Source organism: Gopherus flavomarginatus, chromosome 8 (genome assembly GCF_025201925.1).
Source record: "Gopherus flavomarginatus isolate rGopFla2 chromosome 8, rGopFla2.mat.asm, whole genome shotgun sequence".
Lineage (NCBI taxonomy): Eukaryota > Metazoa > Chordata > Testudines > Testudinidae > Gopherus > Gopherus flavomarginatus.
Window position 1 is genome coordinate 37,189,306 of NC_066624.1, and position 26,646 is coordinate 37,215,951.

A 26,646-nucleotide genomic window follows, 5' to 3' on the forward strand; every position below is an offset into this window, starting at 1 on the left:
TCTGTCTTCTCCCACCCTATGGTGGCGAGATTCCTGAAGGGACTGGAGCGTCTCTATCCACAGATCCGCCCCCCTGCCCCTTCATGGGATCTCAACCTGGTCCTAGCTCGGCTCATGGGTCCTCCGTTCGAGCCGTTAGCTACTTGCTCCCTGCTTTATCTCTCATGGAAGACCGCCTTCCTAGTAGCCATCACCTCAGCTAGACGGGTGTTGGAACTACGGGCCCTCACAGTAGATCCCCCGTATACGGTCTTCCATAAAGACAAGGTGCAGCTGAGACCACACCCGGCCTTCCTCCCCAAGGTGGTCTCAGCTTTCCACATTAACCAGGAGATCTTCCTCCCAGTCTTTTTCCCAAAGCCCCATTCGTCCCGCCGGGAGCAACAGCTCCACTCGCTAGATGTCCGTCGAGCGCTAGCATTTTATGTGAACAGGACCAAACCATTCCGCAAGTCCCCCCAGTTATTCGTGGCAGTAGCGGACTGGGTCAAGGGACTGCCGATTTCCTCGCAGAGGATATCTTCCTGGGTTACCTCCTGTATCAGGACCTGTTATGAGCTGGACCACGTTCCGACGGGCCGTGTGACTGCTCACTCCACCAGAGCACAGGCATCATCGCTGGCTTTCCTTGCCCGCGTGCCAATCCAAGAGATTTGTAGGGCGGCGACCTGGTCATCGGTCCACACATTCGCTTCCCATTACGCCCTGGTTCAGCAGTCCAGAGATGATGCGGCCTTTGGCTCTGCAGTGCTCCAGGCCGCGACTTCTCACTCCGACCCCACTGCCGAGGTAAGGCTTGGGATTCACCTACCTGGAATGGATATGAGCAATCGCTCGAAGAAGAAAAGACGGTTACTCACCTTTGTAACTGTTCTTCAAGATGTGTTGCTCATATCCATTCCACACCCACCCTCCTTCCCCACTGTCGGAGTGGCCGGCAAGAAGGAACTGAGGAGCAGGCGGGCCAGCAGGGGTATATATCCGGTGCCATAGTGGCACCACTCTAGGGGGCGACCTGCCGGCCCACTGGAGTTGCTAGGGTAAAAAGTTTCCGGCAAACGTGCACGTGCGGCGCGCACACCTACCTGGAATGGATATGAGCAACACATCTCGAAGAACAACAGTTACAACGGTGAGTAACCGTCTTTTTCTTTTATTTTTTTTACAGTGCAAATACTTGTAATAAAAAATAAATATAAAGTGAGCATCGTACACTTTTTATTCTGTGATGTAATTGAAATCAATGTATTTGAAAATGTAGAAAACATCCAGAAATATTTAAATGGTATTCTATTATTTTTTAACAGTGCGGTTAATTTTTTTAATCACTTCACCACCATATTTATTTATTTATCCCAATTTCACTATAATTCTTTGATTGACATTATATACATGTGTATAATTCACACATTTGCAAATGTTTCTCCTTGAATACAAAAAGTGGTAAAATAAAAACTGTGCAGACTATTTCAATCACTTACATTGGCAGTCATTTTATACTTGCTCTATATGCACTATGTTCCCTTTAAACATGATTCTGCCCTCAAATATGTGCATACAAATCTTTGTTAGTATTTCTAAGGCAATATTTGGCCTTAACAATTAACCATAAATGTAAACCTCACCTGTTACATAATTTAATTAAATGTCCAGTGTAAACCAACAGTATTGTATTGGAATGCTAAAGTCAGGTTTTATGGATTTTCCTTCAATACAAATAATAAATACAAACTATCACTACCTACAGGCCAACCAAGAACAGGACATTTTGTGCTGCACACCGCACAAACGTGGAGTAATAAACAATCCCTGCCCCAGTGAGGACTATTTTTTAAGGGAATTAAGCACCTAATGGGAGTCAGGTGCATAATTCTATGTAAAAATCTGGTTCTTTAAGGCTTGTCTACAAAGACATTTAGTCTGCAGCAAGTTGGGGTAAAGCTTCCATCTGGATGCTGTTGCTTTGCTTTCCTTAGTGTACCCTGCTTTGAAATGGGAGTAGATTGAAGTGTACTAAGGAACTTCAGCATGGGTCACAGGTCACTTGAAAGTTTAAACTAGTGTAAATGATGGATTCTGTGTAACTTGAAATCTTTAAATCAGGATTTGAGGACTTCAGTAACTCAACCAGAAGTGACGGATCCAGAACAGGCATGAGTGGGTGAGGTTCTGTGGCCTGCAATGTGAAGGAGGTCAGACTCGATGATCATGATAATCCCTTCTGACCTTTAAGTCTATGAGTCTGTGAATTGTTAGTGTGTGGCAACAGAGTCCAGATCGATACTTAGTGTGTAGCATGCTAAGGCAGGGTAGATTTACATCCCAATTTGTTTCAAACTGAGTATATCCATGTAGACAAGCCCTAAGTCTAAAGAGAGAAGAGAGATGAAGATTAGGGAGGAAAGGATGTAACACAAACAGAATGAACAGTGATTGTTAACTAACATCATGTTAGTTTCATGATTTTTTTGGGGATGTGGGTCTTGGAGAGCTTGTTGTTTAAATCCTTTGGTAGGATTGTATTGGAAGAGAATTAGCTGAATGGAAAGAGAAGGAAAAAGAGAGGGGTCGTAAAAGGGAGGGAAGACAGGGCAAGTGAGAGAAGGCAAGGACATGAGCATGGAGGAGAGGTGGAGCAAGGCTGAGGGTAAGAGCCTGGATGGAAGAGGGTTAGAGTAAACAGCCAATCTGCACAGGAGAGAGAATCACAGAAATGCATGGCTGGAAGAGGCCTTGAGGTCATCTAGTCCATCCCCCATGCTGAAGCAGGATTAAGAATACCTAAACCATCTCTGACCGGCGTTTGTCTAACCTTTTCTTAAAAACCTGTAATGACGGGGATTTCACTACTCCTTTGATATCCTGTTTTAATTCTTAACTGTTTTTATAGTTAGATTTTTTTCCTAATATCTACCCTAAATCTCCCTGGCTTCAAACCTAGCTGATTTCTCCTTGTCCTACCCTCAGTGGGCATGGAGAACAATTGATCACCACCTTTTTTATAACAACATTTTACAAATTTGAAGTCTGTTACCATTCGCCTTCAGCTTTCTCCTATGGACTAAACAGACCAAGTTCTTTCAACGTTTCCTTATGTGTAGTGCTTTCTAAACTTCTTTTGTTGTTGTTGTTGTTGTTGTTCTTGGCTTCCTTTGGGTTCTTTCCAGGTTATTCACATCCTTCTTAAAGTGAAGAGTCTGAAACTGGGCACAGTACAATCTCTGAGGTTTCACTAGTGCCACATCAAGCAAAAAATAAGTCCTCGTCCCTTACATGCGACACTGCTGTTAATACATCTCAGAATGACATTTGCTCTTTTTTGCAACAGCATAATGTTGTTGACTTGCATTCAATCTGTGATCCATTATAATACCTGGATCCTTTTCTGCCGGACTGCTGCCTAGGCAGTTATTCCCCATTTTGTAGTTGTGCATTTGATTTGTCCTTCCTAAATTCAGTGGTTTGGCAAAGGCCTTTATTGAATTTCATCTGCTTCATTTCTGACCAATTCTCCAATTTATCAAGATCATTTTGAATTGTAATCTTGTCGTCCAAAGTGTTTGTAACCTCTCCAAGCTTGGTGTCATCTCCTCTCCATTATTCAAGTTGTTATAACAACCGTCAGGGTCAAACCTGTACAAAGCAGTCTGATGATATCCATCTCAGACAACCCCAGCTTAAACTGTACACAGCACTCTGATGTCATCATCAGTGTCAAACTGCTTCTTCATATGCTCATCCCAGCTCAGGTTTCTGGCTGCCTCCTCTCTTCAGTTTCTTCCTTTCTTTCCTCAAAACCACATATGGGGAGTTAAAAGAAGTTGCTTCATGGATACTAGTGCCCCCAGAAAAGGGAGAAGGGTTCTCCAGACTTCTGGATCTGCAAGGCACTTCAGTTTGTAGATATATTGCATAACATGTCCCTCTAATGTTCTCTGTTTATTTAGAGATATGGATAGCTATATCTGTTCATAAACACTCAAAAATACATATATTTATTTGTCGATTTTGCTGCAGTGCGGCGGGTGGGCAGTGAATTGAGAATTTACTGCTCATAATAGCCCACCTTAACTGATTACTCTCATTTTAGTTGGTATGGCAACACTCATTTTTTTCATGTTCTTTGTGTATATATATCTTCCTACTGTATTTTCCACTGCATGCATCTGGTGAAGTGGATTTTAGCCCACAAAAGCTTATGCTCAAATAAATTTGTTAGTCTCTAAGGTGCCAGAAGTACTCCTCTTTCTTTTTTCTTTAAATCAAAGTTTTTCCCAGACTCTTCTCAGATTAGAAGAGGGTAATAAACTATTTATTTGCCTTCTGCCACTCTGCTCGTCCCTCTTCAAACATCTCAGTGAGAATACAGATTAAATACATGTGGCTATAATTTTTGTTAAACAATTTGAAACCTGAAAATTAACTTGTCACTCAGCAAATAAGTCCTCATGATCCAGCATACTATTGTAGGTCCTAGTGCCTAGAGACCCAGCTGTGTCATCCCCCCCTCTTCCCAGTGCACACATGTGCACGCAGGCACATACACACACCAGTGGGGATATCCCCCTTGGGTCACAGCTGGAGAAGAGAAATGAGTGCTCTGGAGATGGTGCCCCAGTTCTGTGCCCATTACTACGGCATGTCCCTTGAGGTTTTCACATCACTATATGTCCCCTCCAGTTACTCAGTTCAAGCCCAGATTTTTTTTATTAGCAGCCTCCTGACATTACCAACTGTCAGTGAATGTTCAGTGAGTGTCCGCACCAACCAAAATCCTAGCCACCTATCAAGAGGTCTGCAGAGATGTACTGAGGTAGGCAGAAAGCTGTTCTTTGAGTGCTGTCCCTGTGAGTGCTCCACTTTAGGTGTTTGTGCGCCCCAGTGCTTGTAATCAGAGATTGTGGTAGCATGCACGGTCCCGTCTTGTGCTGCTTCACGCGGTTAACTGACACTGTGCGACCAACACCCCCCACCCCAGTTCCTTCTCTACTGCCTTTGGCTTCAAGTCGGAGCACTTAGCAGTGCCTCGCTAGTTAGTTCTTCAGGCCTATTTACTATCGTTATTTAGTTGGGATAGTTAGTGAATTAGTTTCTCTGTCCCCGTTGCCTTGTTTTAAAAAAATAAATAAACAAAAGGAAGTATTTATTCTTCTTGCCAATCGTGGAAGACAAGGCCATTCATATCCTTACAGACAAGTGGCTTGTATGTTTTACATAAACAGACAAGGGGGAGCATGGTCACACTTCTTTTGCTTGGAAGTCATGACACTCTGGCAATGGTGCATCAGGCACAATATCCACATTATAGCATCATACCTACCTGGATACCAGACTACCATGGCAAATATCCATAGCAAGCACTTTTCTCAGGGTCATGAGTGAGAGCTCAACAGCCAGGTGCTTCTATACATATTCCAAGAGTGGGGGTTCCCAACAATAGTCCTCTCTGAAACCATGTGAAATACCAAATGCCCCAGGTTTTGCTCCAGGACAGGTCTCAGTACACATTTTCTAGGCAACGCCTTTCTCATCAAGTGGAACGCTCCTCTCTTATATGCCTTCCCTCCTACCCTTCTCCTGGCTCAAGTGATTCACAAGATCAGACAGGACAGCCACAGTAATCCTAATAGCCTCTACATGGTCCTGACAAATCTAGTATCCTTACCTTCTCCAGCTAGCAATGCGTCCACCATACATGCTCCAGCTTCTGCCTCATCTGCTATCCCAGGATGCAGGTCATGTCCTGAGTCCGGATCCTCAAAGATTCGACCAGAGAGCATGGCTCCTCCATGGCTCAAGGGATCTGAGATGACCTGCTCAGAAGAAATATCCCTGAGACTGCACACCAAGTTTTTACCAAAAGTCGTCTCAGCCTTCCATCTGAAACAACCCATTCACCTACTGACATTCTATCTCAAGCCTCATAAGGATAGAAGGCAGTCAACACTTCGTACTCTCGATGTATGGAGGGCTATGACCTTTTACATAGACAGAACAAGACATTTTGTAAATCACCCAAACCATTTGTTCCCATCACTGAACACTCCAAAGGGTGTATCCAAACATAGGCTCTCCAAGTGGATATCTGCTTGCATAAAACAATGCTGCCATCAGTGTGACCGACAACCTCCTATGGGGATTCGCACACATTCCACCAGAGCCTTATCAACCTGTGTTGCTTTCCTTAACAACGTACCCATCACAGACATCTTTAGGGCTGCAACCTGGGCCTCAGCCCATATCTTTACACAGCATTATGCATTAGAGCAACAGGCAAAATCTGATTCCTCTTTTGGACTCACTGTCTTCTGCCACAGTTTCAACTCTGAAGCCCCCTCCTTACACCAGAGGGCACTTCTCTGAAGTCACCTAAAGTGGAGCACCCACAAGGACAGCACTCAAAGAAGATAAAGTTACTCACCTTGTACAGTAACTGGGGTTCTTCGAGATGTGTCCCTCTGTGGGTGCTCCACTACCCTCCCACTTTCCCTCTACTTCGGAGTTTATCGCTTAGTTTCTCCTATAGAGAAGGAACAGAGGTGGGATTTGTCGCACGGAGCCAATTACCTGCCTGAAGCGGCATAATACAGGGACTGCACAGCTTGGGCACTGCTACCACAAACCTTTATTACGAGCACAGGGACGCACAAACACCTAAAGTGGAGCTCCCACAGGGACACACATCTCGAAGAACCTTTCTTGGGTTTGTCTTGCAGTAGGAGGCTTCTGGGTCTGGCTCTGTTGATCTGTTTCCTTATTTCCTCGTGCGGGTATTGTAGTTTTGAGAATGCTTGGTGGAGATTTTGTAGGTGTTGGTCTCTGTCTGAGGGGTTAGAGCAGATGCGGTTGTACCTCAGTGCTTGGCTGTAGACAATGGATCGTGTGATGTGCCCGGGATGGAAGCTGGAGGCATGAAGGTAGGCATAGCGGTCGGTAGGTTTTCGATATAGGGTGGTGTTAATGTGACCATCACTTATTTGCATCGTGGTGTCTAGAAAGTGGACCTCCTGTGTAGATTGGTCCAGGCTGAGGTTGATGGTGGGGTGGAAGCTGTTGAAATCGTGGTGGAATTTTTCCAGAGTCTCCTTCCCATGGGTCCAGATGATGAAGATGGGGCCACAACCGTGGTACCTCTAACCCACCCAATCAACAGAGCCAGACGCATACCCAGAAGCCTCCTACTGCAAGACAAACCCAAGAAAGAAACCAACAGGACTCCACTGGCCATCACATACAGTCCCCAGCTAAAACCCCTCCAATGCATCATCAGGGATCTACAACCCATCCTGGACAATGATCTCACACTTTCACAGGCCTTGGGTGGCAGGCCAGTCCTCGCCCACAGACAACCTGCCAACCTGAAACATATTCTCACCAGTAACTGCACACCGCACCGTAGGAACTCTAGCTCAGGAACCAAGCTCAGGCAACAAACCTCGATGCCAACAACGCCCACATATCTACACCAGCGACACCATCACAGGACCTAACCAGATCAGCCACACCATCACCGGTTCATTCACCTGCACGTCCACCAATGTAATATACACCATCATATGCCAGCAATGCCCCTTTGCTATGTACATCAGCCAAACTGGACAGTCTCTACAGAAAAGGATAAATGAACACAAATCAGATATTAGGAATGGCAATATACAAAAACCTGTAGGAGAACACTTCAACCTCTCTGGCCATACTATAGCAGACCTTAAGGTGGCCATCCTGCAGCAAAAAAACTTCAGGACCAGGCTTCAAGGAGAAACTGCTGAGCTTCAGTTCATCTGCAAATTTGACACCATCAGCTCAGGATTAAACAAAGACTGTGAATGGCTTGCCAACTACAGAACCAGTTTCTCCTCCCTTGGTTTTCACACCTCAACTGCTAGAACAGGGCCTCATCCTCCCTGATTGAACTAACCTCGTTGTCTCTAGCTTGCTTGCATATATATACCTGCCCCTGGAAATTTCCACTACATGCATCTGACGAAGTGGATATTCACCCATGAAAGCTCATTCTCCAAAACATCTGTTAGTCTATAAGGTACCACAGGATTCTTTGCTGCTTTTTACAGCTCCTGACTAACACGGCTACCCCTCTGATACTTGTTTGTCTGAGCGATTTGCTGAAGTAGGACTGAGTGGACTTGTAGGCTCTAAAGTTTTACATTGTTTTATTTTTGAATGCAGTTATTTTTTTGTACGTAATTTGAGATTTGTAAGTTCAACTTTCATGATAAAGAGATTGCACTACAGTACCTGTATTAGGTGAATTGAAAATACTATTTCTTTTGTTTTTTACCGTGCAAATATTTGTGTTAAAAAATAAAAATAAAGTGAGCGCTGTACACTTTGTATTCTGTGTTGTAATTGAAATCAATATATTTGAAAATATAGAAAACACCCAAAATATTTAAATAAATGGTATTCTGTTCTTGTTTAATACTGCAATTAATCGTGATTAATTTTTTAAATTGCTTTACAGCCCTAAATGAGACTATGCACAGATCTACTGGAAAGAGTATAAACTCTCATGTTCCAGGACATAAGCCAAACAATAAACAATACGGTTGGTGTAACAAGGCCTCTTCGATGCCACTTCTGTCTCAGTCTGCAAACCACGCAGAGACCCTTGTGCTGGTTCAACACCCTATGCAGTTTGTTTATTATTGAGTCTCACTGCCTTCACAGCATACCTAGCGCCTTTGCTCTCCCCCTGCTTGTAATCTCTCTCTCCCTCTTACTGCCTGCTTTCCCCCTTTCCATTTTCTTCCTGTGCCTATTTGTTTGCTCTCGCTAATGGCTTAATTAGCCTTTCTGCCCTACCCCATCCACAAATTAGGCACAGGTCTGCCTCCTAAACTCCAATCTGCTATGCCTGATTGGAGCTGCTGTGAACAGAGTACTGGCTCATGTCTTCCTACCTAGCACTCTGTTACAGTTGGGAAGAAACTTCCCAATGTTTAAGTTATTACATAATTGTCCACCTAGTGTTTTTTTCTCCCTTTCCACTACAGTATCTTTCTCTGTCAGAAACAGGATACTGAAAGAAATAGACTACTGATAGTTAGTATAGCCAGTTTTGTGTTGCAGTGTTCTGGTTCACAAACGATGATAACTCCCTTCCAGTTTTACAGTACTGCAGGGTTTCATGGCTCATTTAGTAAGTTTCCAAGCTGGCTAAACAAATAGCCCACCAGGATATTCTTAAAGGTGGAGCGAAAAGAAAAGTCAAAATTAAATGACGTAAAAAATATGTTCTAAATGCCCCCTGTGAACATTCTATATAAATATTCAGGGATTGACTTCAACATAATTTTCACAAGAATAACGCAACTAAAGTCAAGTTACTTTAATGTTACAAGGATATTTAGTCTCACTGGCTAACTCATGTTATTTTCTTCAGAGAAGTGTAAAGTGAATGGTTTCAATGAGTACTTTAAAAAGAATAATTAGATTGTTTATTTCTGAGTGAAAAATAGCCACCAACCCTTGTTTTCTATTTTAAGCAAATTATGGTTACTTTCGGTCAGAAGTAGCTATACATATTTTTTCTTCTCTAATTGTTATCTTCATCAAAAGTTAAACATATATTTCAGAGAACAGAAAAATAATATTTAATGATAGGAACTTAGAATAAATCTAGTTTAAATAAGACACATGCTTCAATTAGTTTTAATAAAACATAAGCTTCCACAGCACATTAAAAAAGGGCCTAAATGGATAAATTAATCTTTAACAACATTTTAGGGATGTTGCTTTTTTTGTCTCATCTAAAAATGAAATGTGTCCAAAAATTATTTCTTTTCCGAGTCAGATTTGTTCTAGGTTTTCAGAAGTTATGACGATACTTGACAAGATATTACAGAGTTTTTTAAAATCCAAAACAGTTAATGTTAGGCCAAAAACCAGGGCCGGCACTACCATTTAGGCAGCCTAGGCAATCGCCTAGGGCGCCAGAATAAATAGTGGGCGCCGTTTTGTCGGAGGGAGTGGCAGGCGGCTCCGGTGGAACTGCCGCAGTGGTGCCTGCGGAGAGTCCGGTGCTCCGCGGCTCCAGTGGAGCTGCCGCAGTGGTGCCTGCGGACGGTCGGCTGCTCGCGCGGCTCTGGTGGACCTCCTGCAGGCATGACTGCGGCAGCTCCACCGGAGCCATGAAGCACCGGACTGTCCACAGGCACCACTGCAGCAGCTCCACCGGAGCCACGGGACCAGCGCGCGGGCCGGCAAAATTGCCGTCCGCCTAGGGCACTCAAACCCCTAGCGCCGGTCCTGCCAAAAACTAACTTTCATTGTCGTGATCAAAGTGTATGAGTGACTGGAAAATAAAAGAAAATTCCCTTGAGTCTTGCAGTTCATCTTTACATATGATTTTTCAGCAAAATGTTCCCTATAAATAAGTTATTATTGCATTATCCCTGAGCATCAGGAAGAAAGGAAGTTATAAGGAAGAGGATGTGGGATGGTGCAGTGGGTGACCTTTCTCAGTTGCTTTGTGAGCTGCTACAGATATTGATTACTATCAAAATGTTTTCCGTGCTCTCGGACAGAAGGACGTGGTGCTCTGGAAAAGGGCACTTAGCCTAACAAGCCTGCCTTGTTTGTTTCTTTGTTTTTCTCTTCTTCTGATTTACAACTTTACTTTTGAATCACTTGTCCTCCTCCATATACCAGGTTGCCATTAAAATGTCTATTTGTTTCTCTTACATAGTTTTTACCATTGCATGATTAGCTTTGTGCTTGAAAGGTGGTGTTATTTTGGTACTGTTATGTGATGATTATAACGGTAGAAAATACACTGTATAGTTAGTCATAAGGGCCATCAGTCAAGGAACTACCTTAAATCTGGAAGGTTGTCAACCATATGATTGCAACTAGTCAAATACAACTGACAGCAAACCTGCCTAGTAATCTAGTCAACTGTTCCCCACAGGTCATGATGTTACATGGAGGTATTATGGTTCCATCTAGAGATGCAGAAACTAGAAAGAGAACTGCCCATTATTCTGATTACAAAAGCTATGCCTGCAACTCCTTCTCCTTATCTTTTTTTTTTTTCCGCTTCTTGCTGGAAACATAGAGTAGGCAGGTCAGTCCCCTTACCATGCCTTCCCTTTTCTGATTCTTCTGCATGGAAGAAGGAAGAAAATACTAAATTAAGGAGGCGGCAAAATAGCCTTTACCTCAGAATGCTCAGGACCACTCTCCCATCCCTTCATCCCTTTTAGTCTCTTCTTCGCTTGCAGTCTCTCTTGGGTTAGACTGATTCCCTGTCCTCACAATGGCTGTGCTGGCAATTCTACTTAAACAGAACTAAAATTATTAGAGAGTAGTTCTGTTGAGTAAGAAGGTTCCATTTTTACACAGATGTTTTACAGAAGAGACATTATTTTCTAGTACTATTGATTTAGTCTTTTACCTAATGAGGGTAAGTTCAATCTCCTTTATTCTTGGTTTATAACAGAACCATAGATCAGGGTAAGTACCCTTGGCCAAATGCACTGCCTTTTATGCTCTGTTTAGTGCAGCCTGGGACACTTAACAAATTTTAATAGTAATTCAGGTTGTTAAGTAAGATATCATTTTACTCCGTTCTACTATGGATCCTTACTTTAGCCAACCAAATTCTTATCAAATGCTCTGTGACATTGTCTTGGACATGCAGGAAGAAACAGAAGATGCAGAGAACATGGTTTAATTTGGCCACACCTTGATTAACTAGACTTATCTGGGAACTACCAGCAGCAATTCATACAGTGCAGGTCATGATTCCTTTCTTAATTGTTTCCACTTGATAGAGAGCTGCCATTAGCTCCCCACTCCTCCTGACCTAGTCCCAGGCCATTGCTGGGACTCTTCCATCCTCCCTTCTTATGAAAGTTAAGACGCTGAGGAAGGGGGATTGTCGCTTCACTGTGTCAAATATTAAGAGCCCTAACCCCACCCGCCAGCTTCTTTAGGGGATGCCTTTCCCTAAGTCTGCCGTGAATTCTGCCTTATCAGGGAACTGGACGCTAATGTGTGGAACAAGTACCTGCATTGGACACCTGACACCTGCTCAGTCATGGCAGTTTGAATCTAACCTCCTGACCTACCTCTCTGGGTCCCTGAGCTGCTGTGGAAAATGCAAAAAGAAACCCAGCCCACCATGGCAACTTTGGTGCGGAGGGACAAATTCCTTCCCAGTTCTCAAAAAGGTCACTAGCGCAATGTCAATGCCAATAGCAGATGACAAAAATCCCGGCCTGTACTAATCCCAGGGATGGAAAGTGAGAGCTGTAAATTCAGGCATGAGAGGGGGCTCAGACTGGAGGAACAGGGCATTTGTGACCTACCCCAGAGGCACAGGAACCAATGGCTTGCAGTGGCCCAACAAGCACTCAACTGATGCCTTCGCCTGCTTCCTGCCACCTCCTCTCAACCTCTTTTTTCCCATCATTTCAGGCAAAGTCACCCCTTTGAGATTGCACGGGTTGCATTCTAAATACCTAACATTCAATTTGTTTTAATTTGTCTGTCTTGGCAGTTCCGTAAAGAATTCCAGTGAATTAGTTAAGCAAAACTCTACTCTTACAAAGATGTCATAGCTATTTTCAATCAAATTAACTCTTAAGGTATTCCTTCAGAAACCCCACAAAACTGTATTAGATCTTATTTACCTACGCATTTAGAGGAGGACTCGCAATATAAGGAGGGTGACTCACAAGGCTTATGATCTACAGGCTCAGCCTTTTGTGCAGATACATTTACAAGCACATATTAACAGGTCTAAAACTAATATTTGAAAACAGAATGTCCACCAGGAAAAAAAAAGTTGGGCTGAACTTGAAAAGGTGATTACAGGCATTTAATGGCCTGTCTGTCGCAAGTTTCAGATAAGCTTTTTTTCTTATTCTTTTTCCACGAGTAAATAATGTCTGGTAGTCTGTGTCTCAACAATAACTCTGCTTTCCTGAACCCAAGTATCCCTGCTTGTGCTTGAGTAAGAGATAAAGTCTTTAAATTAGATTGTGAAGACATGAAGCACAGTTTATAGTCCAAAGTGAGTAAACATTTAAGCAGATATGAACAGTTTATTAATTGGCAGTGTAGATGGATGGTTTCCTGTAAAAGAAAAAAACAAACTCAGCTGTAGTTTTGTATCAACAATGACCATTGATTGTCAATCAGTCAGCATATGGAGGATGCACTTTAAGGTTACTCAGTGGTACAAAAGCTGTTCTTTGTGCTCCAGCAAAATGTAAAGCACGATTAACTGTTAATGACTTGACAGACACACACATATCCCAAGTGTTCCCAGATTTCATAAAGTTCTCTCTTGTCCACTTTAAAATGGAGGAAACTGAGCATTTGTTTTACTTCCTTCACAAGAAAAATGTTTTTCAGCATGGTAGTTTTCAGTATATTTTAGCACAAATGCCATTTCAGTTAACCTTGTCATCCTTCCTTCTAGTTTGTTGCATTTACTTGCTATACATGGCTTCAAATGAAATTGCAAGCTATTCAGCACAGAGACCCTTTCTTCCCGGGTTATTGTACCGGGCCTTCTATGAATGGGTACAATTCTCAGTGGGTCCATAATAATAATAATAATAATAATTAATTAATATGGTCTGTGTTTGTACATTGTCTAGCACAATGGAGTCTTGATCCATGACTGGTAATCCTAGGTGCAATGGTAATACTACTGCGGCTACTAACAGATTCATAGATTATAAAACCTGAAGGGACTATGTGATCATCTAGTCTGACCTCCTACACAATACAGACCATAGAACTTCCATGAATTTATTCTTGTTTACATTGGAGCATATTTATTTTAGAAAAACATCCAATCACAGAATTGGAAGGGACCTCAGGAGGTCATCTAGTCCAACCCCCTGCTCAAAGCAGGGCCAATCCCCAGACAGATTTTTGCCTCAGATCCCTCAAGGATTGAACTCACAACCCTGGGTTTAGCAGACCAATGCTCAAACCACTGAGCTATCCCTCCCCCCTCTTAACCTTCAAATTGTCAATGATGGAAAGGCTACCACAGACGTTGATAAATTGTTCCAATGATTAATTTACCTCATTTCCAGTCAGATTTATCGTGCTTTAACACCGAGCCACCACATTTAGTCATACCTGTGTCTGCTAGATTGAAGGTCCATTTTGGTTCCCCATGTAGGAACTTATCACATGTTCTCAAGTAACCCCTTTACCTTAGTTAACAAAGTTGACCAAGCTGAAGTCTTATTACATGTCTTGAATGCCTGGTGAATTGAATAAATAAATTGAGACCAAACTAAGATGTAGAGATCTCCCCAGTAGCTTATTATGGAAAGGTTAAATATCCATATTCAGAATGCTTAGAAAGTAACAGCTCAATGGAGTAGTCTGAAAGATGCCTGTATAAGGGTTACAGAAAGGTATGGAAAAATATACAGTAGAATAATCAGGAACACAAAATTTTTCACCAATATTTCCCAATGCAAGAAATTAAATCCGAAAAGTTATTCTTATTATTGGAAAATAGTGTGCCGCAAAAATTCCAAAGTGTTTGTAAGCTCCTTAAATCCCTTTGTTAGTGAATCTTATCTAGTTTATCAAAATTTATGTTAAAATCTCCCAATGGCAATCTTAAATAGAGGAATCAGGAGGAAGCCAGAAAACTTCTTTATAAATGAAGAAATAGTACCTGTGGGAAGGGAAGTGCAGGGATAGTAAACTATTAATATAGTTGGGGGGGAAAGTGATTATTTCTATTATGTAAGCATCATCTGGACCAAATCTAGGTCATATTCAGGATATAATCACAAGGTAGGTGGCCTTTCTCTTAAAGAGAGATCCCAAGGATGTGGTGATTACTGCCCTGAGACTACAGGCGCAGTGGAAGGTTGAGATAGGATCCATAAATTTGAGACTTAGGCTTTGTCTATACTACCTTGCTTTTAGCGACACAGCTGTGCCACCACAGCTGAGCTGCTAAAAGGTGTGCAGCGTAGCTGCTGTTTGTTGGCAGGAGAAAGCTCTCTTGACAACAAAAAACTTCCACCCTGCACAATCGGCAGCGGCTTTGTCGACAAGAGATTGCTCCTGCCAACAAAGCGCTGTTCACAGCGGCACTTGTCATCAGTAAAACTTTTGTCATTCGGATAGGTGTTTAACACCCTTGAGCAACAAAAATTTTGCTGACGAAGTTCCAAATTTTTGCTGACAAAGCCTTCAGCCAGGAAGGACTCATTAAACATAAAATTTGGATCCAAAGATCTTCTGAATGGGATCCCATTATCAGCTAGTTTGAGGTCTGCCCCAGGGATTCAAGTGGAGGAGCTAGTATTGGTAGGGACAAGGATCCAGGTGGGAATTATTTGATGAGATTAAATCCAGAGCTTATTTGGGCTTACTCTACCACTGTACATGTTTAGTCACTGGTGTGGAGCCATGTAGTAAGATGGTGTGCAGAATCATAAAATTGCTTTGTGTCTTAATATGAATCCAGCAGGAGCCACTTGGATTAACAAGTACATTAAAAGACCAATCCCGTGTTCGTACTTGCGTTGCTGAGTACCTAGATCCTTTCTACGCTTTAGTACATGTACTACTAAAAGAACATGCAGCTAAAAAATGATAAAGATTTTAACACAGCTGATCATAACTGAAATACAATGAAAAATTAATCTGGCCAATGTTATACTACATTAAAAAAATCATAATGAAATTATAAAAAAGGAACATTACCTGACTCCACACCAGTTCCTTCAGACCTTCTATCAATTCTCTTATGAATGGAGGCTGCTATATCATCCTTTCTTCTTTACTCTCTGCAGCTTTATATAGGCATCAGTTAACTTACATCAATCCTGCACAATCTTCTTTGCAACTCTTGGCAGTTCTCGCTTTCACCATTAACTCTTCTGAAGGTTTTTTAACAGAGAACTCTCTTCCTGGGAGTCATTTTTAATGCACAATATCAAGGTCAGGATGTGCTAAGGTTTCTGAATCTTTGCACTTGAGCTTCTCACTCTAGACAGTGATTGTACAGTATTATTCTATCTTGATTTTAAATGAATACAGTGCTGGCAAGCTCTGTTAAGTTCTCTCTGCACAAGCAAAGTAGACATTCAACAATCAAAGCTTTTGTGTACTGCTGTACCAATGAGCTTCCATCCTGACCCAGAAGGACCACTTTCTGGGATGAGAGAGTAGTTCAGTTGCTATGGTACTTTCAGTCTGTGCTGAGATTTTATGCTATAGATCTCTGTCCAGTAGAATCTAAACTAAGGCCACCAATTTATTTAATTGACATCAGAGAGTAGCTACTTTTGATGACTACATTAATAGGCCAGATTTAAAACAACAACCTGAATGGCTCTGTATTCCTTTATTTTTCTCCAGTTTTTCTTTTTGTTTTACTTTTATTCACCTGGCTTGATCATTGTGGCTGTGTATTGTATTTTGACAATAAACTAAATAAATGAAATTAAAACAGCTAATGGCTAATTAGAAAACTGCATGAAGGTTACGTATCTTTAACTTAAAATGGAAAAGAACTAAAAATCTTTGTGTAGCCAGTTTGCTAACATTTGGCTTTTAATGATAAGAGTACATTTTGTTGAAGTATAACTACTCATTTCAAATCTTCCATTAATTACCTGTATGAGGGCTTTCAATGTCAATTATGAGGTCAAGATTTTGATTTAAAATATTTGGGTGGAAGTAACAATTAATGCTGCAGTCCAAAATCTGTTCTCCTATAATCTATTTAGTAAAGATAGTTTTTTCAAATGTACAGCACATAAATGTATTATACAAAGTTAAAGGACAGACAGCATGATTGGATTTTTGTTATTAGCTCTGATCTTTATCCACTCTCATCTCATTACACATTGAAGACCACTGTTGCATTAATCTACGACAGTGTTTCCCAAGCTTGTGACACCACTTGTGTAGGGAAAGCCCCTAGTGGGCCGGGCCAGTTTGTTTACCCGCCACATCTGCAGGTTCGTCCAATCACAGCTCCCATGGCCACGGTTCACTGCTCCAGGCCAATGGGAGATGCTGGAAGCGGCGGCCAGTATGTCTCTCAGCCCGCGTCACTTCCAGCAGCTCCCATTGGACTTGAGCAGCGAACTGCAGCCAGTGGAAGCCACGATCGGCCAAACCTGCAGACATGGCAGGTAAACAAACCGACCCGGCCTGCCAGGGGCTTTCCCTACACAAGCAGCGTCCCAAGTTTGGGAAACACAGGTCTACTAGATTGTCTTCTTAGGAGTTATGTTGTTGTGTTGATAAGATGGTTAGCAAAGCCCATCTCCCCACTGAGTATACCACAGTAGCAGTGTTAGCCAGGAGTCATAATCTCTAATGACATCGCTCAGAAGTGCCACATCAGACATGGTTCTAATGCATGAACCACAAGATTGAATCACATGAGTGCTATAATGATTTTTACCCTTCTTATTGTTTCATATTCACGCACTGGGAAGCACAAGGTTTGCCTGCTATATTTTATAGTACTGTGATTCGTCATGTTTCAGAGTTTCTTTCCTTTGTTATTTTGATAACATTTTATTTGAATTTGTCATTCATCCCAAAGAGGTAATGAATACTCAGGTATATAATGAGAAAAAGAACATATTTTGTATGGGAACACTTAAGTGAACAACCTACTGGACTTAGAACATCTTTGCATTCCTGTAGTTTATAGATTAATTTCCAGTTAATCAAAGTTCACCATTCAAATGAGCTGTGACGAGAGACTTTTTTTCTTACAACTTCAGGTTGCATTTTTTGCAGTTGTTAAGGCAAATTTAAAGGAAGGCCTTAGGGATCATAGCTAGCTTTCATTATCAGTGCATGACCGCTTTGTGACTAACTGCATCTTTAATATCCAAGGAGATTTGCACACTGTAATCTGTTTCTTTGTTCTTCTTTTTAATAATTTATCTTTTTATGCTATTCACAACTGTGTTAGTGTGCAAAGATCTGTTTGTCCGTCAGATCTCAAGATATGTACAGCATGTAAGCGATGCATTAATTTTTTATTTGATTCTTAAAGAAACTGAGCAGTAAGTTGGCTGTGCTAAACCAAAGGGGCTTACTTCAGTGAATCCTAATAAACACAAGGGAGAACGTGTAGTCACATTTTGCTTCAACTAGCTCCTTAAACAACATATAATTTTCCTTGATGAATCTATTTCTCTGCCAGGAGAGAGTCATTTGTACAAATAAGCTCAAATGAACTTTCATTTGATCTTCAGTGCGGTGGTGAGGAAAAAAAAATATTAACCTGAAAGCTGTCTGGTTCTCTACACCAACAAATATACTTAGAGTTGTGTTTGTGCGTTATATTTAGTCCACCAAATAGCTCATAATTAAGGTTTTAGCTAAATTCAAGAGAATCATTTGTTTATAATATTTATACTTTACTGGAAATCTGAAATTATTGTTCCCATCTGCACTTTTCCTTCCCCAAATATTTTGCCAGACTAGAGAGTATTAAAAATACATAGAGAGTTAAATGTTTTCCATCTTTTTTTAATGTCACATTTATCCTGATCATTAAATAGACTGTTTGTCATAATCTCTGATATAAAAAAATACAGGATTAATATACCTGGGGAAATAAGTACAGCATTCTTCATGAGCACTTTATGTTAAAAGGTGATATCATTTTCCCTCTAAGTGCTTTTTTCCTTTTTTCAATCCTTTAGTCCCTGCTATGGTAGCATCTCATTGTTTTCTAAATGACACAAATATTTTAGCCCCAACAACATTGAAGAGTAAACCTTTGTATGCATTCATGATTCTTTCTGCATAAAAAAGCATTTCCTAACATCTGCTCAAAAGCTGTTTTTTCTTTGATTTTCACCTATACCCCTTTGTCTTAGCATCCTGGATAAAAAGTAGAAACTTCATTTAAAGATTTGTATGCACTTTAATGAAATCCGCTTTTAACATAATCCCAAAGAAGACAACTGCCACATGAAACATGATCACTCAGCCCATCTCTTATACCTACCACTTTCCTCTGTAAAATATAATCCTTATTTTTCTTTTGTATTACAGTGATCATTTTTACAAAGAAAAGTGGATGACAAAACCTCCTTGTAGAACAAAATAATTCTGAACCTTTTCATTAAAGACAGAAAATGTATCTCTTTGAATAAAAGTACAATTCATATGTATATTGGTGTGAGGTTTTATATTTACTTACAGATCTTTTGAGAGGGAAATATAATTGTATGAGTGCTGTTACAAATGTGCTGCAGGTACACACAGCAAGATTTTTATTCGTAATTCTGAATTTTCTTTTGTTTTTCAACATTTAAATGTGACATGATTATTAACGTAATGTGTAGTGTTTTGTGTTTTAAGAGCAATGCATAGTTGTGTAGTACAGCTGGCAATTGATGGTATATGGTTTGAGTTCTTGTGCACCTCTATTTTAGTAACACAAACTTTCTCTTGTTAAAAAGCAGTTTCTAAGTATAAAACATTGCCAGCATTGAAGCAGTGTTTCACTTCTGAGTAATTAGGTAACCTGGCCTACAATCTGCCCAGAAAAGGGCGTGGCTGGTGTTCAGTATCCCAAAAAAATGATAACCTGAAATTGCTTATAACACACCATGGTGCAAAGAGCTTTAGCACAATAGTCTGAAGGAGAATGTAAACAGAATAAAGGCCAGCAGAAGAAAGGAGAAATGAAAAATGTGAAGATTTAAAAGTTTTTTTAAATCTGTTTTGGCCCTTTAATTGTTTCCTTCTCTAGCTGATCTCCTTGTCATCCTCAGCTAGGAAGAAATCTTTGCCATATCCATGCAATTTTTGTCACTGAACTCTAAAAGACAAATTTTGCAGGTGAAAATTGACTCTTTAGTTTTTAAAGCCTGTGAACTTCTTCCAATATCTTGCAGAAGCCCAAATATGGGGTGGCCATATGAGAAAGATTTGTACTTTAAACCAGTGGTTCTCAAACTGAGGCTGCCGCTTGTTCAGGGAAAGCCCCTAGCCTGCTGGGCAGGTTTGTTTACCTGCTGCATCCACAGATTTGGCCGATCGTGGCTCCCACTGGCCATGGTTCGCCGCTCCAGGCCAATGGGGGCTGCGGGAAGTGGTGCGGGACAAGGAATTTGCTGGCTGCCGCTTCCCGCAGCCTCCATTGGCCTGGAACGGCAAACCGCTGCCAGTAGAAGCCACAATCAGCCGAACCCGCAGACCCGGCGGGTAAACAAACCGGCCTGGCCCGTCAGGAGCTTTCTGTGAACAAGTGTCTGCCCCAGTTTGAGAACTACTGCTTTAAACAAAGTCTGTTTATACTAAAACTGATACCATTTTCTCCTGAGCTATGTAAGATTCTAACTCAATCTTGGGCACAGGAGAATCCGTCTAACAGTCAACTACAGGAAGGGCAGGTACTAGACATAGTGGAAGTTTGAGGTCTCCAGAAGGAATTTTTTCCCTTTATTTACTTTCCTCAGGCCAGCACCTGGCATAGCTACTCTGCCATTAACACACAATTTTGCCATTTTCACAATGGCGATTTATTTCAAGATGAACACAGAAAAATGTAAAAAAAATCATAGGGCTCCCTTTCTCACCTACCTATGGTTAAGCTCTTGGCATGCAGAGTTTTCTGCAGATGAATCATAAGCAGAATGCATGTGTTTTATATATAGCTGGCAAAGATTTGTTTAAAGTTAGCCAGAAAGATGGACAGACGTGTGTGTGTGTGCACATGCGTGCAGTGTTGCTCCAAGAAGACTAGATAGACAAGGAGGTAATATCTTTTGTTGAACCAACTTCTATTAGTGAAAGAAACACATTTTCAAGCTTACACAGAGCTCTTCCTTGGGTCTGGGAATGGTACTCAGTGTCACAGCGAAATGCAAGGTGGAACAGAAAAGGAATTAACAGATGTTGCGAGACCATTCAAGGTGAAATGGGTGATTAACATCTCTACAGTCATAGGACAAGGAGGTTGAGTGGGTTACAGATTATTGTAATGAACTGTAAGTCCAGTGTCTTAATTAAGTCCATGATTTTTGGTATCTAGCGGAGTTTTGTAATTTAATTTCCCAGGCTCATCTTTTGATGATGTTGTCCATGTTTCCTTTGAGCATGCGAACTGAGAGGACAGATATGGAGTGATAGTTTTCTGAAAAATGTTTGCCCACAGATAATAGAGATGGTTTTATCTTGTATTATTTTTCTGTGTGAGAGTTCATTCAAGAGCATAACAATTCTTGTTTCACCCACATAGTTGTTGTTGGGGCATTTAGTGCTCTGGATGAAGTACATCACATGTTGTGGCTAGTAGTAGTAGTACGTGTTTTTTCTGGATTGTATTTTGCTGACTCTAGATAGAGCCAGCAGCAGGAATGATAATATACATTTATCTGTTATGTCAGTTGAGTAAACTAGAAGAAACTATGAAAAAGTAGTGGTCATGGCCAACCAGAAGCTCATAGCTTACGGCAGCTTGGAAGGCAAGTATTCACCAAGACATGAAACACATATTGGAAATAAAGGAACAGTGTAAAAAACTGAAATGAAAAGGTTCATGAGGAAGGTTATTGTTCAGTTCAAAAATGAAGTGTTTTGGTAGTGGGCTTTGATGTCATAAAAAGATATTTTCTAATGGCAAAAATATGAAGTTGAGCAGTTAATGCAGCTTGTGTAGGTACAGTGAGGATCTCCATATTAAGTCCATTTTGTAAATAAAAAAAAAATGACAGCTATCCTTTGTGCCTTGTGCAGGACAAATAGCGATAGGCATACCTAGTAGGAAATGTACCATTATAAAGGTACAAATGGCCACACCAGCAAAAACTCAACCAACCTGCTTCTTTTGCTCATTTATAAAGTGGCAAATTTGAGATGTAGGGGTTACTGAATACACTCTTACCAAAGTTTTCAAATTTGTGTCCTAGAGTAAGATGCTTGATGAAATCTTGGCCCCATCAAAATCTGTGAGAGTTCTACTATTGACTTCAATGGGCCAGAATTTCATTTCTAAACTGTATTTAGGTATGTAAATAGGCTAACTGGTTTTCTGAAGTTGTGAGCATGTGCAATTCTCACTGACCTTAGATGTCTAAATATGGATTTAGAAAACTAACTTGTGTCTCCTTAGTTTGAAAATATTGGCCTCAGTACGTATTCACGTATATAAACACAAGTATAGTCAATTTTGTGTTTTTAGGAATACTAATGAAAGGAGATGATGTTCCAAAAACTCAGATGAATATGGGTTTGGGCAGTTATTCACACTCAAAAGTGTCAAGAGAACAATTGTAAATGTGTTCTTGTAAATGTTTGTGCCAGAAGTGACTTGCTTCAGACCTCCTCCTGTTGGTAAAATTAGTTATACAATGGTGAGTAAGCACACATTGTTAATTATTTATGATAAATACTCATGAAACAATGTTGGTAACATGTATTTGGAGGGCACACGATATATTCGTATAAAACATCGATTACGGTAAATAATCTCAAATAATAACTTAGTCAAAAAAGAGATTAAATTTGCTGAATAAATGTTGTATTTCAAATAGTTTACCCAGCTCTGTTTAGAATATTCACCTAAATAACTGATTAAGAAAAATAAGCAATAATTGTAAAATTCTAAGATAGATGCCACACAATTATTTGAGAGGATAACAGGCCCAGAAGCATATAACTTAATAAGTAGACCAGGTTCCCAGGACCAGAAATAACAAATGGACACATTCAAAACAGTAAAAGTATTGAAACAAAATAAAATATTAGAGATTTCAAATATTAGAAGCCCGGTGGATTGACTTTGATTAGTCACATGTCCTATTTTCTCATCCTGATAGAGGTTTTGGTTTCATCTTAGTGCTGCTCGTTCTTTTTCCTTCAGGATGGCTCATTCTCTACCATGAGTTACCCTCATCTTGTCCGCTCAGTTTTCAACAAAGACAATTCTGGGTAGCCATTGTATTTTGTCAGATGATGGGCCTGATACTTCATTCACACAGAACGCCTTTTCACTTCAATTGGGACTTTTGTCTGAAGGAAGGATCAGGCCAAACGTAAATTTTCAGATACATCTTTTACAGATTGCTTTCTAGGTTATGCTTTCCTACTATAAAACATTTTGGAGTGTTCCTCAATGTAACCACAGTATGTCAGTGGCTGCTGGGCTACTAAGTTTGTTAATCTGTGACATTTTTTTTTTCTTAAGGTTATGGGGATTTGCTTTCATTGCAGTTTGTGAAGCTGCAATGAAATGAAGTGTTTGCCAGTTGTGATCAAATGTGCAGAGAGAGAACTGGCCAAAAAAAAGAAGGGATAAAATGTTTTCTTCTTTTTTTTTTCTTTCTCTCAAAATATTGTTGCTTTTTAGCGGTGTACTTGGTGCAGTAAATGCCATTCTTAAGGTCTAATTTTCAGAGGTGCTCTGAACTTTGAATTCCCTTGACATCGGTGAGAGCTGTAGGTGCCTAGCACCTCTGGGAAAAAAATAGGTCATTTGCTACTAAATAGGGTGTCATATAGAGTGGGTTCTTTCAGGGTACATCTACGCAAGGATAAAAGACCCACAACATGGCCATGGCTGGCCTGGGTCAGCTGACTGGGGTTTCCAGGGCTCTGGCTCTGAAAATTGCTGTGTAAATATCTGGGCTCAGAATGGAGCCAGAGTTATGGGAGCCTTCACGGTCCCAGACCTCAGGCTCCAGCCCAGACCCATACATCTACACTATTTTCAGTCCAGCAAGCCTGAATCAATGAACCCAGGCCTGCCACACGTTTTCCTTTTTTATCCCTGTGTAGACACACCAGAATAGCCCAGTGGCTAGAGCACTTTACTACAATGTGAGAGACCCAAATTCAAATTTCTTCGCCATAGTAGGTGGAGGGGTGAATTGAACCTGGGGCTCCCACATTCTAGGTGAGTGCTCTAGCCACTGAGCTAAAAATTGTTGGGGGGCTGCCAACCTCATCACCACCATAACCTTCTCCTCCTTATCAGGAGGTTTTGTGACCCCAGCCCAAAATACCACAATTATTTTGATGTAACATTTTCAAAACATTTTGATTTTTTGGTTCAGTTGAAATTATTCAGGAAATTCAACATAAATTCATAAATTATTTTGTATTGACCAAAACTGCAAATTCTGTCAGATAAACTGTTCACCAAAAATATTTAGCCCAGCTCTAACCGTAATAAAAATGGGTCTTCATGAGGTCATTAATGTGCAGAAAGTAAGAGTGTTCAGTTGAGCCTAAATAGGCTCGATTATTCCATGTGTAAGGGGCAGCAGGGAACAACACACTGAGATTTTTGAGTGAGCAGCTGACAAGTGGGTGCAAAATTGCCAACATTTGGAGAACCCAGGATTTAATTTGAGTAGATATGCAGAGGTAGGCAAAAATCATGTTGGGCTCTTTTTACCTTAAATATGCTCCTTCTTCTTTGTAGATTTGAGTTATGTCATTTGCGTGGTTTGAACAGACATAGAGGCTGAAAATTTTAGAATTTAAGAAATTCAGATAGATAGCTTCCCTTAGTGTCAATGCAGGATGTATATCTAAATCACCTAGACTGCTTTGAAAATCTCAACCAGAACATTTCAGAAAGTGTAAATTAAACTGCAGTAGAAACCAACAGAACTGTAGTAACTTTTATTTAAAGTGCCTTCACACTGGGGACTTGCCTTTCTTCCAGCTTGCCACTTGCCATCCTCAAGGTTTCTGTCTGAGACAGTCTGATGTATGTCCATTATCTTGCCTACATAAGCCCAGGGAGTTGCTATAGAATAATTTCATGCATTTCCATCTCCCCATAGGTGTTACCTGCTGTTATAGTTGTGAAGAACTATTTTAGTATTTCTAATCATCTTCTCTATCTCTCTCAAACCTATTAGTATTTCATGTTGCACTCTCTCCAAGGTTTGTATGGATTGCTACATGTTCGGGATCATTAGGTACTAACTCTTTTTTCTTTTCCCTTATTGGATACATGATAAAATAGTAGATTAACACCTCATTTCATTACTGGTCTACTAGGCACTGTGTATTTCAAAACCTCACTTTTAAGTGTGTCTAATCTAAGTAGAAATCTGCTTCACTTGCCCAGAATATCATCCTTCAGTAATTCTTTAACTTTAATTTTCCACCTCCCTAAGCTGTAATGTTTTGGTTTCATTTGTACCTGATTTTTTTTCTTATAGAAAAAGAAACAGGAGGTTTTGACTAAATAAAGTTATTTACTCAATACTATCAAAAGCACATAAATCTCTCTTCAGGAAGCAAAAGTGTAGCCCCAGTAGGAGCGAAGTCTAAACACAGCCATTTTTTTTAAAATTAAATTACAAGTTCCCCAGTTTTCAGTGCATAAATAGTGGGAAAATCCTATTTACAACATTTCTCATGCAGGAGGCACTGAAGGAAAACAACAAGAGAAGAGAAATGGAGGAAAAGACCAAGAGAGCCAAACTGGCAAAAGAGAAAGCTGAACGAGAGAGACTAGAGCGGCAGCAGAAGAAGAAGCAGCTGATTGATATGAACAAAGGTAAGGCAACATTTTCAGTAGAGGAACAAAAGATATTCTAGTTAAGACTCCTCCAGGTTAGTATGAAAAGTCCTTAATTGCTGTGTTGAAAGTGCAGAAGCCAAGTAAACTTTCTTGTGTCAATTTTGTACCTTGGTTTGGCGTACCTGATTTTCATGTTATTCTGCGTCTATCACTCACTATATGCAATATCTCTTCCAAGGCATTTAGTGGTAAATTATTGGCTTGTTTTCATTTGTTGCAGCTAATTGATTTCTTTTTATATGGATTTCCTCCCAAGAAAAAAATTTACTTGTTTTGTTATTAATTTTATTATGTAAATATCTCTATAATCTAGATATTGTGGCAACTAACGTCTTTCTTTTTGAGCTTGGAGGCTCCATATTCTAAATAGATGTTCTCCCAATAGTACTATTATGAGCTGAAAAATCTGATTCAGCTGCAAGCCTAAATACAGAGTGACATTTAAGCATGATAAAAAGTAATGTGTTGAGGTTACTGGTTAGCTAGAATGACATTATGTAGTTCATGAGGGCATTCTGTGAGAGAGCCCCAGAGGGAGAGGAAGGAGGAATCAATTGGCTCCTAATATCTATTTTTTGCAGTTCCAGAAGACTGCAAAATGCAGGCTTTACTTTCCATCCCTTTGGACCCCATAACTGAGGGGAGAAGACACAAATATGAATTAGATTGAACAAGAGATTACTTTAGACTTCAGGTGCTGTTCTCCTTCTGTGATCATTTTTGTGCTGTTGTGAGACTGAACTAATCCTCCTCAATCATAAAACATAAAAATGCACAGTATGTGACTACTACTTCTCTTTTCAACCTAGTGAACAAATCTGACAGGTTCACTTCTAGCAAAATAATAGATTTTTTTTCTTTGACAAACCTTGTGTAAGGTGCCAAGATATATAAGTTTTGTGCCAGAATGATGTTACAATAAACCTTATAATTAGCATGAACTGAGGTAGCACTAAACTGGAGATCAATCAATTAGGAAGAAGTGTTTGAAATGAAAACATTATATTTTAAGTAAGTATATACAGTATTTGTAGTGAAAGGTAGTTTTTTCAGGGATACCTTACACTTCAGAAATATTAGGACAAAATTTTTAAAAGTGA

The 26,646-nt window shown here is 40.4% G+C and overlaps 1 protein-coding gene across 8 annotated transcripts in view; it reads left to right on the plus strand.

Moving 5' to 3' along the window:
* Positions 1-26,646, plus strand: part of DIAPH2 (diaphanous related formin 2) — an 879,031-nt gene that overhangs the window by 660,192 nt on the left and 192,193 nt on the right. For all 8 annotated transcript variants that reach the window (XM_050965017.1, XM_050965016.1, XM_050965012.1 and 5 more), the window contains one exon: positions 25,387-25,522. In XM_050965017.1, coding sequence (XP_050820974.1) covers positions 25,387-25,522 — 136 coding nt within the window. The remainder of the gene's footprint in view (positions 1-25,386; positions 25,523-26,646) is intronic.